The 13,406-nt window shown below is 42.4% G+C and overlaps 1 protein-coding gene across 2 annotated transcripts; it reads left to right on the forward strand.

The window, feature by feature from the left end:
- The first annotated feature begins 2,856 nt into the window (after positions 1-2,856).
- LOC121958067 (cyclin-dependent kinase 5 activator 1) lies at positions 2,857-13,174 on the forward strand. 2 transcript variants are annotated; one of them, XM_042506924.2, is made up of 2 exons: positions 2,857-3,381; positions 4,025-13,174. In XM_042506924.2, the coding sequence occupies exon 2, from the start codon at positions 4,190-4,192 to the stop codon at positions 5,186-5,188; it is 999 nt and encodes a 332-aa protein (XP_042362858.1). In that variant the 5' UTR covers positions 2,857-3,381; positions 4,025-4,189; the 3' UTR covers positions 5,189-13,174. The 2 variants fall into 2 exon arrangements, with proteins under 2 accessions (XP_042362858.1, XP_087946445.1); XM_088090319.1 differs by having other exon boundaries at positions 4,081-13,174.
- The last annotated feature ends 232 nt before the right edge of the window (positions 13,175-13,406 follow it).

Raw genomic sequence — 13,406 nt, forward strand, 5'->3', positions numbered from 1 at the left:
GGTTTTTCTGTCCTCACAACTTTGGCAGGATCAAGGAAGAAAGCTTTGTACTACACACAGTCACTTTTACACTGTATGATGGGTTTAAATTTACAGTTTCTTCTTCTGCTGCAGACCGTTCACAAACAAGACAACAAACAAGTGTCTGCACCTTTAGACAGATGATACTATGGTCTCTATGACTAAATTTACGAGTTTATTTTTGGATCTATAAACACAGTGTGAAGAAACAGCTTCTCTGATTAACCTACCTTTTGAAAGACAAGAACATATTTTTTTATTGGTGCTGAGTTTGTGATGTGTTGTTGTTTAACACCTATATGTATTTGAAATAAAAAATCTTCTCTTCACGTGTCCTCTGTTTTTGCCTTTGCCAACTTCAGTACATTACCACTCTTCTTATCTCATCTGCTCATTATCATCTCATCCCATCGTGTGTTTATTCTGTTTGTTCTGTAGTTTTCCACAGTTTTCCATCTTAAGGGAATTCTTGAGACGCAATCAAACACTTCCTTCTCTTTTCCCGGACAGTTCGAGTGCCACAGGAGACCACTGAGTCTTAGGCAGAAGAAATAAAAGATGAAAGCAGCAGTTTTGGGCAAAAACATACAGTTTTTTTTCATGCAGTATAAGGCTATGTTTTGATGAGAATGGCCCTACTAAAAACGGAAATTAAAAAAAAAAAAAGCGTTCATATGATAACATTGTGAAAACAATCCTCATGCACACGGACCTGCAAAAACAACTGAAAACGCTGCAGCATGCATGCCAGGCCAGCAGCTGGCGATATGAATTTGTAATAAAACACCATAGAAGAACACCAGCACCTGCACATAAAGGTGTTCTTCTATAAAGCGGTGAGCGTAAACAAAAAGACGATGGTGAACGAACACATGAGAACTGACTGCATAAATAAACTCAGTGGAGTCAGCAGCATAAACACAGCTCGCTAGTTCGCCATTGTTGTTATTGTTGTCCTCCTACTCGTGCATGGCTATTTGTCTGAAACGCAGAGCGCATGTGCAAAGTGCAGCTGTGATGTCACTGTGCTTAAAGGATCTCCTCATTGCCAGTTTGCCAGCAGCAGAAACGGTGGCGTTTTCAAGAAATTACACTCTGGAACCATATTTCAAAAGTTTGTTTTCACGCCACAAAAATGCTGTTGTCATGTGAACGAAAGGCAACGAAACCGCAACAAAAGTTTAACATTTCATGCAAAAATCGCTACAGTTAAAACAGCCCCTAAACTGAGTGAGTGAAATATGAGCCTGATTGATTGTCTGTCTGTAGTGTCAGCGCTGTGATAGTCTGACGACATGACGACCCAATGTCAGCTGAGATCAGCCCCAGCTCCCAAAAACCCCGCACAGGATAAGCGGCTACAGAAAATAACTGTCTGTCTGCATCAGGAAACTGAACAGCAGTCAGACAGATCCAATGCTGTAATGGATGGATCATCTTTTATCGCAATCGCACGTCCTTCCAAACATAACTGATCCTCTTATACTCGACAGCTCAGCTCCACGACCTACAATACAGGACGGACTCATGAAGACAGTTGCATAATGAGAGCAGACCTGCCGCCACGTGAGGGACGCTTACTCACTCCAACCTGGACTACAACCTCCCAGGTGTGGGCGTTTGTCTCGAGGGGGGTTTAAAGCTGACGAACGCACAGTGGACTAACACTGAACAGTTACAGAAACAAAAACATGAGCTAACTTTACTAGCACAGGGACAGTACAGCAGTGAGTATAACAAAGGTTTGAGGGAGTTACAGTAGATGAGCGTCTCAGTCTCACAGAGGACATTTATCATTTAACATTAATGTTCCTATAAATCAACGTGAACCTATCACTGTATCTCTCTGTGCTCGACACATATATTTCCAGGCTTCTGAGGGAATATTGTACGACTTCTTTCAAGTCATTACGCCCTCCCTGGACCGTGTGCATTCTGCACCATTTGCAGTTAATGTTGCTGAAAGCATTTATCAGACAAGTGCTACTTTGAGCCAAGCTGGCATAAAGATTTGTGCACATTTTACTTATTAAACAATAAATACTACAGCTGTCACTGCACCTCTATTGCTGCTAATAACAGTACTACTGCGATTACCAGTAACAGTGCTACTGTTCCTATCTAGTGCATATATTGCTTTATTATTAAAAATGGTTTTATTTTTAAGTTTAAAGTTAATTAGTGAACTTGAAAACAGCATTTTAGAAAACAATATAACTACAGGGTCCATTTGATTGCTGTGTTGGAGCTTTTGATCACGTCACATATCTTCACCAGTAGGTGAGAGGAAGTCTCATGCAGAACTCCATGTGTGGAAATGAGGAAAAATAAAGTTTGAACATCTTAAGCTCTATGACAGCTGGACCGATGAAGATCATGTGATGTGATCAAAAGCTCTGGAAGAGTTAATAAATCAAATGTGTGTGGTGAAATTGTTTTTCTCAACATATTTTATTATCTTTTACATCTAATTTATTATGTATATACATACATATATGTAGTTTTTTATTTGTTACCGAAATTGTATTTTAATTTTTCAAATTATTTTATTTTGCGTGTATTATATTATTATGATTATTATAATAACGAGAGATAGATAGATGGATGGATAGATAGATATTACTAAATAAATAATAGCAACTGCAATAAGTGTTTATAATGATGGTGAATGAGCTCACTGTACTGTGTGTGTGTGTGTGTGTGTGTGTGTGTGTGTGTGTGTGTGTGTGTGTGTGTGTGTGTGTGTGTGCGCGCGCGCGCGCGCGCTCTGGGAGGAGGCAGCTGAGCCCCGTTAGGAGGAGTCAGAGTCTCGGGGAGGCGGTGTGTGTGGCGCGCTCACTGGCTGCTCAGAGACCCGCTCAGACGTCGGACCAGAGCCGGGACCGATCACCGGTCAGTAAGCGACTGAGGCACTCAGTGTGCGGACTCACAGCTGCACCGGACACCCAGCACAGAACCGGGAGAGGTGACAGGAGACTTTCCGCTCGGCTCCGAGACATGGAGTGCATTGAAAGGACTCAAACACTGTGAAAGTTTGCTTTTTTCGGATATGGAGAGAGAAACGAAAAAACAGTTAGTGCCATCAGCCATCAGTCTCGCCTGAGGTCTGAGGTGCAGCGGAGGATGACACCTGCACCCCGCCGGGCGAGGACCGACACGTTGTTCCACACTTCATCTTTGGAGAAGAGCAGGTCAAAGCTTCTGCAGAAGAAGAGACTTTAATTCTGCTCACACAGCAGCACCCTGCTCGCTTCTGTCTCCAGTTATCCACTGCAGAAACATTTGTTTTGCGCTCCTTTATGTGTTTGCACCGTCGCGGACTGCGGCAAAATCTCGTACCCGGACATCTCGTACACACAGGTGAGCATTAGAGCACCTAAGAGAAGGACACTAATTGAGATTAAATTAATGCCGAAATGTTTATTATGTAAAATAAGCATATTTAATGGCTAATTATTAACATATGTCTCATTTCGGAATGGAATATGTGCGTAAAAAACCCAAAGTGCGTCTTTTACGCATTATTCACCCTCTCAGCGCCTGCATTTTTGTCATTCAGAGAAATGTTTGAGTCCTTTCAATGGTTCGAAGTCTAGGAATCTTCACAAGTTTCACAGAATAAAAGCTCATTGATTAAATCAGGCTTTTTTGATTAACCCCTCATCATCCAGTCCTATTCGTTTATCTCCACTTGAAGCTCGGAACAAATTGTCTTATTGCACACATTCTTTATGAAACACGACACTGCGCGCAAATATGGATGTTTTGCATCGTTTTATACACATCTGCCTGGTGTGTTTGTTATCTTTGGAAACTTTTGGATCTCCTCTTGTGTGTAATGTAAAGTTAAATGGGTTTTAATGATGCTTGGCTGCAAAGCTCGAGTCTGGGGATGGAAAGGTTAATGTCACTTTACAGGATGTGGCCGTTTTTGTTGTTTAAAATGAGACTGGATGTTATTTTTTACTGTGCATTTGTTTAAACTCTGTTTTTAATGTTGCAGGTCAGTCAGACGTTGTCATGTCTGCTCTCATCTCTTCATGCTGTCTCCCTGTCCAGAGTTCACATCAGCTGGATTTTAAGAAATAAAAGAGAGCTTTGCTTCACACTCGTCCCCTCTCTTCACCACAGCACAGAGGCAGCGTAATCTGCGGAGCTCTGACTCACCATGGGCACTGTACTATCCCTGTCTCCCGGCTCTCGGAAATCAGGCTACTATGACAACCGGCCGGGCTCGCTCAGCCACTACCCGAGCATCAGCAGCCGCTCTCTCAACAGCCAGAAAGACCGTGGGCTAAAGAGGGGGCAGTCCATCTTCCTCCCAGCGCTCACGTGGAAGCGACTGGTGGCCTCTACCAAGAAGAAGGGCAACTCCAAGAAAGGCCCCGGCGGTCAGGTGGCCCTCGGGGACCCTCTCAACAACAACAACAACATCAATATTTATCAGAAGGACCCCGTGTTGCACCTCAACCGAGAGAATGTGAAGAAGTCGTTGTCATGTGCCAACCTGTCCAGCTACGAGGGCCCAGCAGGACTGGGGCTCGGTCTGGGGCTCGGCTACGGCCTGGGGATGGGTCAGGGTCACGGGTGCGGATACAGCAAGTCCCAACAGCTCTCCTCTGTGAAGAAAGTCCCCCAAGGGACGGTGGGTTCGTCCCCTAAGCGTGTAATTGTCCAGGCGTCCACCAGCGAGCTCCTGCGCTGCCTTGGGGAGTTCCTGTGCTGTCGCTGCTACCGCCTGAAGCATCTGTCTCCGGCTGACCCGGTGCTGTGGCTGCGGGCCGTGGACCGCTCGCTTCTGCTGCAGGGCTGGCAGGACCAGGCCTTCGTCACGCCGGCCAACGTGGTCTTCGTCTACATGCTGTGCCGAGACGTGGTGGACGGCGACCTGGTGGCATCGGAGCACGAGCTGCAGGCCATCCTGCTCACCTGCCTCTACCTGTCCTACTCCTACATGGGCAACGAGATCTCGTACCCGCTCAAGCCCTTCCTGGTGGAGGCGGGTAAGGAGGCCTTCTGGGACCGCTGCCTCGCCATCATCGACGCCACCAGCGCAAAGATGCTGCGAATCAACGCAGACCCGCACTTTTTCACACAAGTTTTTGCTGAACTGAAGAGCGAAGGCGGCTGCGGGCCTCAGGACTACAGTCGGGTGCTGGATCGGTGAGAGGATGTTTACTGACCGCATGCCTTTGTGTACACACATGCACACGTAAACTTGCACATTTGTCTCATACAGATTCTCCTGCGGCCCTGCAGGAGCAACAACGGCCTATCTTAGTAGAGTTTAACCCTTTGAAACCTGGAACGACGTCACTTTCCCTCTGCTGCTTTCAGATGCCTTTCACAAGTATTTTAACCTTTGAACTCTGAGCACATTGATGCAGTTTGTTTCAAAAACATGGAGAAAAGCAATGAGCAACTTGGTAATAACTGTTTCACTGGATATGTGCTATATTGGATTTTTTGCAGATATGATGATATAAAAATAAATCTTTTGGCCGATAACTGATACTGATATCGATAAATCCACTTTTATCCCGCCTGTGTTAACTGATCATCAAGTTTCGTCTGTAGTGGAATTAACGTCATATGATGCGTACTCTTATCGTGACGCTCACCAGCAGATGGAAACATAAAGTGCAGTGCTTTTGAAATATTCGTTCATTGTGCAAAATAAGAAAAATATTTCAACTGAAGGTTGATGTTTTGTACATGTTTACGTGTCAGTCAAACAAAATATTGGTTTGTGATATCGGCAGAAATCAACATGTTGGTCGATTCTGATATTCAATTTCTAAGCCAACATCAGCCTAAACCGCTGACGTGCCAATATTATGGTGCATTTCTATGTTTCACCAATTGCAAGAAATTAGTAGATTTAGAAAATCATTTTGAAAAGCTAGGAAAAACAATTAAGCACTTTTTTCAGGTCATTTAATTCTTCTTTTTAACTCAGGTATTACTTTTTTTACTTTTTACCATTTTTTTTCCATTCTTTCATTAGTTGCTCATTGCCTTTTTCCCATGTTTTTGAACGAAATCAAGCCTGTTGGCTCAGGTTTCAAAGGGTTAATCATTCATCTGTTTGTTGCCATCGTCCAGTCCATCCATGGATAGAAATAAGGACTTAAAGCGTTTCCCTTATCAAAGATAATTGGCTCACAGAAGCTCACTGTTGCGTTTTCTTTTTTTTTTGTCTACCTGAGTTTACTTGAATTGAGGAGCCATTTGGTCCACCTGTCCCATCTGACCCCACGTCGTCCCAGCTGCCTCCCAGCATCCTCACCCGCCTCTCTGAATGTGATCAATCAGTGTGCGCTGGATTGTAGCGCTATAAAAATACGATCAAGGATTTTTCACCACTCCAAAGTGGATTCACGCAAGAATAAAACTATAATCCACCAAGGCCGAGATACATTTTCCAGGACAACACAAGGAGACATGTTGACATCCGCTGCCGGGTAAGCCCCGTGTGCCAGCAGTGAAAAGTGACTCAGACTGATGGGAACAGCTGAGCGGTCCATGTTAGGTCCTGCTGGTCCTGCCGTGGAGTCAGTAAAGCAAAACGAACAGGCAGAGTTTTGTGGAGCCTTTTGAGGGTCGTCTGGCCTGAGGGGACAGCTGCCGTTTTTCATCCTGACTCGCTCAAGCTTCACGTTTCTGTTTTATCTCAGGAGAGTTTTCCGGTGGAAGCAGAATTTAATTTTGTGCGAGTGTATGGATGTGTGTGTGCGTGGGCATTGTGCAGTGGACAGCAGCCAGGGTCATCAGCTGTTTACTCCATCCTTTGTTCCCTGCGTCTTGTTGACAGGGCACCCACAGGCCGCGGTATTAATGAGATTAGCAGATTACTGCAGCCCCTCCCCTCGCTCAACCTCTGCCCCCTTCTTGTCCACTCGGCAGCCCTGCAGAGCTTCAGTGGCTAATCCAGGTCAGGCTGGACCGTGCCGGACTGTAAACACACACACATGCACACAAACACAGATTTCCTTGTCGCTTTATTCTCCTTGGAGCGTGAGTAAAATGTGACACGTGTGCAGCTCAGGGTCCAGAGCGGAGGCGGCGAGGCTCTCTGCTGCTGTGGTTTCTTTGTTGTTGCTGCTTCTGAATTTGTCCCACTTTCTCATCAAGTCACCTGCGGGTCCTCATCTGCCATCGAGAGGCCTGTTTGCTCTCGTATCCCTCCGTGACCTCCAGCCTCCTGATAAATTATTCCCTTGAATGAACCATTGGCATTTAGGCTTCAGTGCCTTTAATCTGTTTCCCCTGTGTTTTAATGTGTGCTGTCAGAGAGGGTCACAGATGAGACCAGCATTCATCGTTATGCTTGAAAATATATGGATTTTTTTTTTTTTCAAGCAGATCTGATTAGATATATTTTCAGCTGGATTTTATGTCCTAGCCTTTAAAAAGTTGTTCCTGATGCACGAGGTCAGTTTACATTTCATGTTTCAAGGCTGATTACTCAGAAAGGTTAATAGAAAAACGGGGGAAATTAAAAATTAGCTGCTAATTATGCACAACAATGGCTTAAAAAGTCAATAAAGAGATAAACTACTAAAGGTATGTACTTCAAATAATATATATATATATATACACACATATATACTAAGGCCACGTCCACACTAATGCATTTTTATCTTAAATTGTCATACTAACCATCAATGTATTAAGAGAACTGGATACAGCGTTGAACACGCAGCCACGTCCAATCCTGAAAAAATCCACCGACCGAATGGTTACTTCCGGTTTAGCACTCCACTTGAATGGGGATAAAATCACTTAATTGTGCTGCTCTTCTAGACTTTCTAAATGCTATTGGACAGTCTGTGAATCAAATTCTGAGTCATTTCACAGGGTGTGTGACACTCAAATTGAATTGAGATTTATTTAGAAGATATGCAAACTTATTAAATCCCAACTCCTCTCCATCGGTTATTGAAAAATGACTGACTCGCTTCCATTTTTAAATAAATTGAATTTTCCTAAACTATAACTTTTGACATTCAGGTCTATAGAAAAAAGTCTTTTGGGCCACAGGGCATCACCTGATGGTGTTATTCCACTGTTTGGCCGCTACAAAAATTGGCTTCAAAGCCCCGCACACTTCCTGGGGGTCTGATACTAATGCACCTGAAAATGCATCACATGACCATTCATGTACACACTGACATATGACGTATGATGTAAACAGGAAGCAACGCTGCAGTCAGTTGCTTAGTTACCGAAAACACAAAGACCGGATATGTCCGACACGAAAGCGAAACTGTTTCTTAAAGTCATAATGAACACACAGCGGTCAAGGCTGCGCAAAACAGATAGAGAGTCATGGCAAAGCAAATATGGCAACATATCAGAGTGGTACCTGAAGCCGTATCCATCGCTGGACGAACCGGTGGCGACGGTAAAGAAGTATGATAACCACACAATAAGTATGAAATCAAGAAATGTATGTAGGACTAGCTGTCGTTTTTTGACTTGACATGTTGTGTTTGCCATCGTTTTCAAAAGTCTTGGTTTCTGCTCATACGGACCAAAATGCAACCCCGGAGTTTCCAAACTAAAACAGTCTGTTTTAGGGGTTTGAACATGTTGAAGCAGTGTGTGCACTAGGCGTAAAAGTAGCAATCTTTATGTGTATAAAACAAAAGTGTATTAGTGTGGATGTAGCCTTCGTGTACCTGCAACCCCTCACCGTTTGCTGCATATCAGCGGCTGTTTCTAGTACAACCAGAGTGATTTCTCCCAATGAAAAAGTAAAACTTCAGCAGTAAATTAGAAGAAAAGCAAAGATTAGAGGGAAATTTTGTTATTTTCTCCTCTCAATTTTATCTCGTGACCCCTTTTTTTGGGTCCAGGCGCTCAGCAGGAAGCTGCTGGTTAAAAATGCCCACAAAAGCATGTTGCAAAGCCTTAATCTTATTGTGTTTGGGCATCTGGAGGTTTCCTCTCCTCCTCCATGCAGCAGTCGCTCGTGCACACTTTGCTGCGGCGCTACAGTACATAAACTCCCCCACAAGGTCACACGATAAACAAACATCCGCTATAAGATCCGACCTTTACGCACATGTGCAAACAAAACACGCTCTGCCACACATCCCCTCCTCTGGGTAATCCAGTCCTAATCCTCCCACCCAATCAAATAGAGAGAGGGAGCGAGGGATGAAAACACGAGGAAACAAGTAAACGGTTCAGAATCCGATGAGATTTGGTGTCACACTTCCGCGTGCAGCCTTGAAATCGTGCTCTAACAAACCGCAGGCCCTCAGAGACCCTGAGCTCGACCCTGCCGCCTCCTCCGGCTCACCCGGGCTTACTGGCCTCAGGGCTCTGGCGTGAGCTCGCACCAGTCAACCAGAGAGGAGTGACAGCGGTGATTCACGCTCCGAGAGCCCAGGCACCATCGTCTCTTTTTCTGACTGGCAGCCATTTTGGGCCGGTCGTAGCGGTCACTGCAGCTCTCGCTCTCTCTCTCTGGCTTCGCCTTTGACAAGGACACTTGTGTCTTGACTCACCCTCCCTCCCTCCTCCCCTTTTCACCCCTCCAACCCCGTTTCCACACACACTCAGCTGTTGTTTCATTAGATTTGACACCCCACACCCGCCAGCCATTGTCAGGACGAGGAAGGGCAGAATGAGACTGTTTGTTGGCATCGTGTCGGTTGTGCTCGTGTGTGAATGTGGGTCAAAGTTAAGGGCAACATCTGCTTCCACTGCAGACCTGGACGATAATTAAATCAGGAGATACAGTACAACGTGTTCAAACGCTGCTGATATTAACTTTGGCCCTGACATCGTTGGCCAATAAGGAAAATTCAGCCGTCTCTTTGATGACAAACAACTCATTCTTCACCCTCATTAGTGGCAGAGACGCAGATGAACCATGCTAATGTAACCCTTTGAAACCGGAGCAAATTGGCGTCAAAAACATGGAACGAAGGCAAAGAGCAATGAGCAAAGATATTTGACAGAGATTAGGAAAAAGTACAAGAAAATTACCTAAAAAATATATTTTTTAAAAAATTGAAAAAAAATCAAAGAAAAATAAAAAAAATATTATCTAAAAATTAGTTTAAAAAATAGATAAATAAATAAATAAAAAACTGCTTAAAATTAGACTAATTCTGTAACTCTGAAATAAAACAAATTTGTAAGTAAAAAGGTTGAAATACTTGTGAACGGCATCTGAAAGCAGCACAAGAAAAGTGATGTTGCTCCAGTTTTCAAAGGGTTAAGCCCAATATAGCTTTAAGGCAATTTTTCATATAAGACAAAATTTGGTCTCAAGAAGGCGATTGTCCCCTCAGCCTGGTTTTTCTTTCAGTCCAATCACGAAGCTGTTCCTCCAATCGTTTCACATAGCGGAGCAGCTTCCAAGCCAATTAACTCGCATCCCAACTGGAGCTCTAATTCTGTTCATCCAATCAAACCCCTCAGCTTGATTCCCGAGCTTGACGTTCCTGATGGACGGCAGACGGACACACGATGCCTGGGACATCTCTGTGGATAATATGAGACTCTTGCTACTGATTGATATTTTGAACTAGATTACATTTTGTGCAAACTGGACCTTTCTCTGTGGATGGGACCTTCATCTGGGACTCTGAATATTTCAGATGGGCCTCAGACCGGCTCTGGTTTGGAGACTTTGGGGTTTGTGTGAACAATGTGATAAAAGATTTAACGGACAAGACTGGTGTTATTCTATATTTTTCTTATTGTCGACATTAGGAGGTATTTTAATACTTTCAGATTTTGTTGGGGGAAAAATCAATACAGCATAGTATCACAATATTGCACAGAAAATGCTAAGTTTCAATTTTGGAATTATATAAATTATAAATATTAGCAGATACAAATTACATTTGTAGGCTATAACAATAACAAAATAATTTGCTTTTTCAGTCAATGAGATAAATTTTGGTATAAAAAAAATGAGTGAAGTGAGATGGACAGATTGAAAACTTTATCCTCACAGATTAAAGAGATATTAAAGTTTTCCTTTTGGGGACTGAAATTTGCAGTTGAAAAAGAAAAAAAAATCTCTAACAATTAAAGTGTTCAAATATTTTCACTGCTTTACCTTGCTGTCAGACGCCCTTTTTCAACATAAAACTGAAGCCGTTTTCTCAAAGCCGCCAGACTCCTCCGTCAAAAACAGTAATTTACTTTGCAGAACATGGGAGTTGCTGGTCTATCACTTAGTATGTAAGTTAAAGCAGTAAAAAAATTCCAAATATAGGCCTAGCGTACATTTCAACTCCAAACATTTAATCAAAAATTTAGCTCTATGGCACTGAGAAATACGACATATTAGGCTTTGAACACACTGATAATACTTGTTAGTTGTGTTTTATTTCATCTGTTGACAATAAGAAAAATACAGCATTTTAACGACTTCTCCGTTAAGTCAACGCAGCTCTGTGAGTTGTGTTACGTTATTTCAGTGTGCTGCTGCTGCTGGAGGTTGGTGTGAGATTTATCTCAATGACGCACCGTCGACTGATGATGTAAATATGTGGGTGTGTAACTAAAAGAGCTGTTAAGACTGAAAAAAAAAACGAACAAAAAGAAATAGTCTCTCTGTGTAAGTAGCATGCATGCCAGCCAGGTAGTTTAGAAAATGGTCTTTTTTTTTTTTTACCTCTTTGCTTTTGTTTGATTTTTATATTGTGATCTTTGGTCATTTAAACTTGATCTCACTGGAGTGTTTCTTTGTAGGAAACATGATGTCAACAGTATTAATATGACTGCAAGGTGTAACTATTACAGTGGTCCGTCTGTTCATGTTTAGAGACAGAAATATAAATAAATGATCGACTCATTTTCTCAAGCTCGGTCCTGAAATAGCAAAGCATGTGAATTCATACGAGCTACGACAGAATCATAACTTCCTTCGTTTTAAATTCACACCATTTCTTTTGTTAGCTGGAGAATTTAGATGTGGTCATGATGTTTCATCTACCACAACAAGAACATCGCTGACCCCCTCGTAGATTGACACTACAGTAAAGACCTGATCAAGTTAGAGGCTATCAATAGTGTTTCTCATCAATGCACCAGCTGGTGACACAAAGGCAGCCGTTGTTTTTATGTAGCGTTTGTCGCAGACGGCTCCGGCTCTGCCTGCATGCTCTCTGATTCAGGGTTCACACATTTTTATCGATAAATTTCCACGACTTTCCCATGACTTTGAGACAAATTTTAAATATCACACATTCTCTGAAAGAGCCATCTGTAATCCTCAATTGTTCTTTTTCATGACTATATATTATTTTACAAAGAATGAATTCAAAACAGGATTAGAAATCAATATTAAAATACAACTTAGGGACTGTTTGTTATTTATGGGGGGGTACAAAGGGGACACATGATTTTTATTTTGGCTCCAGGGGAGGGGCATTCAACTTCAAATGGCTCAAGTTTGTATTTATTTTACTGGCAATCTTTAAAGAAAATATGCCTGCAGGTTTGGATGACATGTTATCTTTTTAAAAATTTGATTATTTTTGCCGATTCATAAAGAAAATGGTTTGTTTTTCCATGTAAATTGTTTGGTGATTTTAGAAGAAAAAAAATTGTTGATTTTTATTTTTTTTTCCTTTAAAATTCTGTTTGGAAGGCATGTTTTCATTAAAAATCATGCCATTTATCACAGCCAGAAACTGTAAAAACAGAAATTTTTTCGACACATCATGTGTCATTATACAGGTTTGTTAAACTAAATTCATGACTTTTCGAAAATCTTGAGGGTATATTTAGTTTTCCAAAACTTTTCCAGGCCTGAAAAGTGATAGTTACAAATTCTATGACTTTTCCAGGTTTTACATGACTGTGCGAACCCTGTTGGTTGTAGCTTCACCTCTCATGCACAAAAAGCTTTCAAATATTACGTGACATTCAACACAACACCCCGTCTGTTGTGTCAACACTGAAGAGATGTGAATACAGAGAGGAATATATAGTGTCCATCATTTTATCTGTCACACCAAAATGAACATCACACGAGTGACTTTTGTGAAGCCACTAAAATGTGTGAAGCTAAAAGTGAAATACTGTTGGAAAAACTTGAAGTAAAACAAATGTGACTGTTTCATTTTTCCCTTTTTTCATGATGATGTTGATTATTTAATAAAGTATTGAGTTGAAATCTTTTCTCTCTCTTCATGCAGCTTTTACATCTGCGAGGCACTTAACTCAAACTGCCTTTGTTCTCCACACAGTATGAATGAAACACTCTTCGCCTGCAAACTCGCTAACTTAAGACTGGCAGTAAATTCACGTGGGACATAAAATAGCTTAATGCACAGCCACAACAATAGCCTGGCCGCTGCAGATGGCCTTTTGGCTTCCTGTCAGAGGAGGGGGTTGCGCTCCATCTG

Source organism: Plectropomus leopardus, chromosome 17, assembly GCF_026936395.1.
Source record: "Plectropomus leopardus strain MGB_pleo_1.0 chromosome 17, ASM2693639v1, whole genome shotgun sequence".
NCBI lineage: Eukaryota > Metazoa > Chordata > Actinopteri > Perciformes > Serranidae > Plectropomus > Plectropomus leopardus.

What these genes read in the sequence shown, in the direction of transcription:
- LOC121958067 (XM_042506924.2), top strand. Translation starts at nt 4,190, where the DNA reads ATGGGCACTGTACTATCCCTGTCTCCCGGCTCTCGGAAATCAGGCTAC.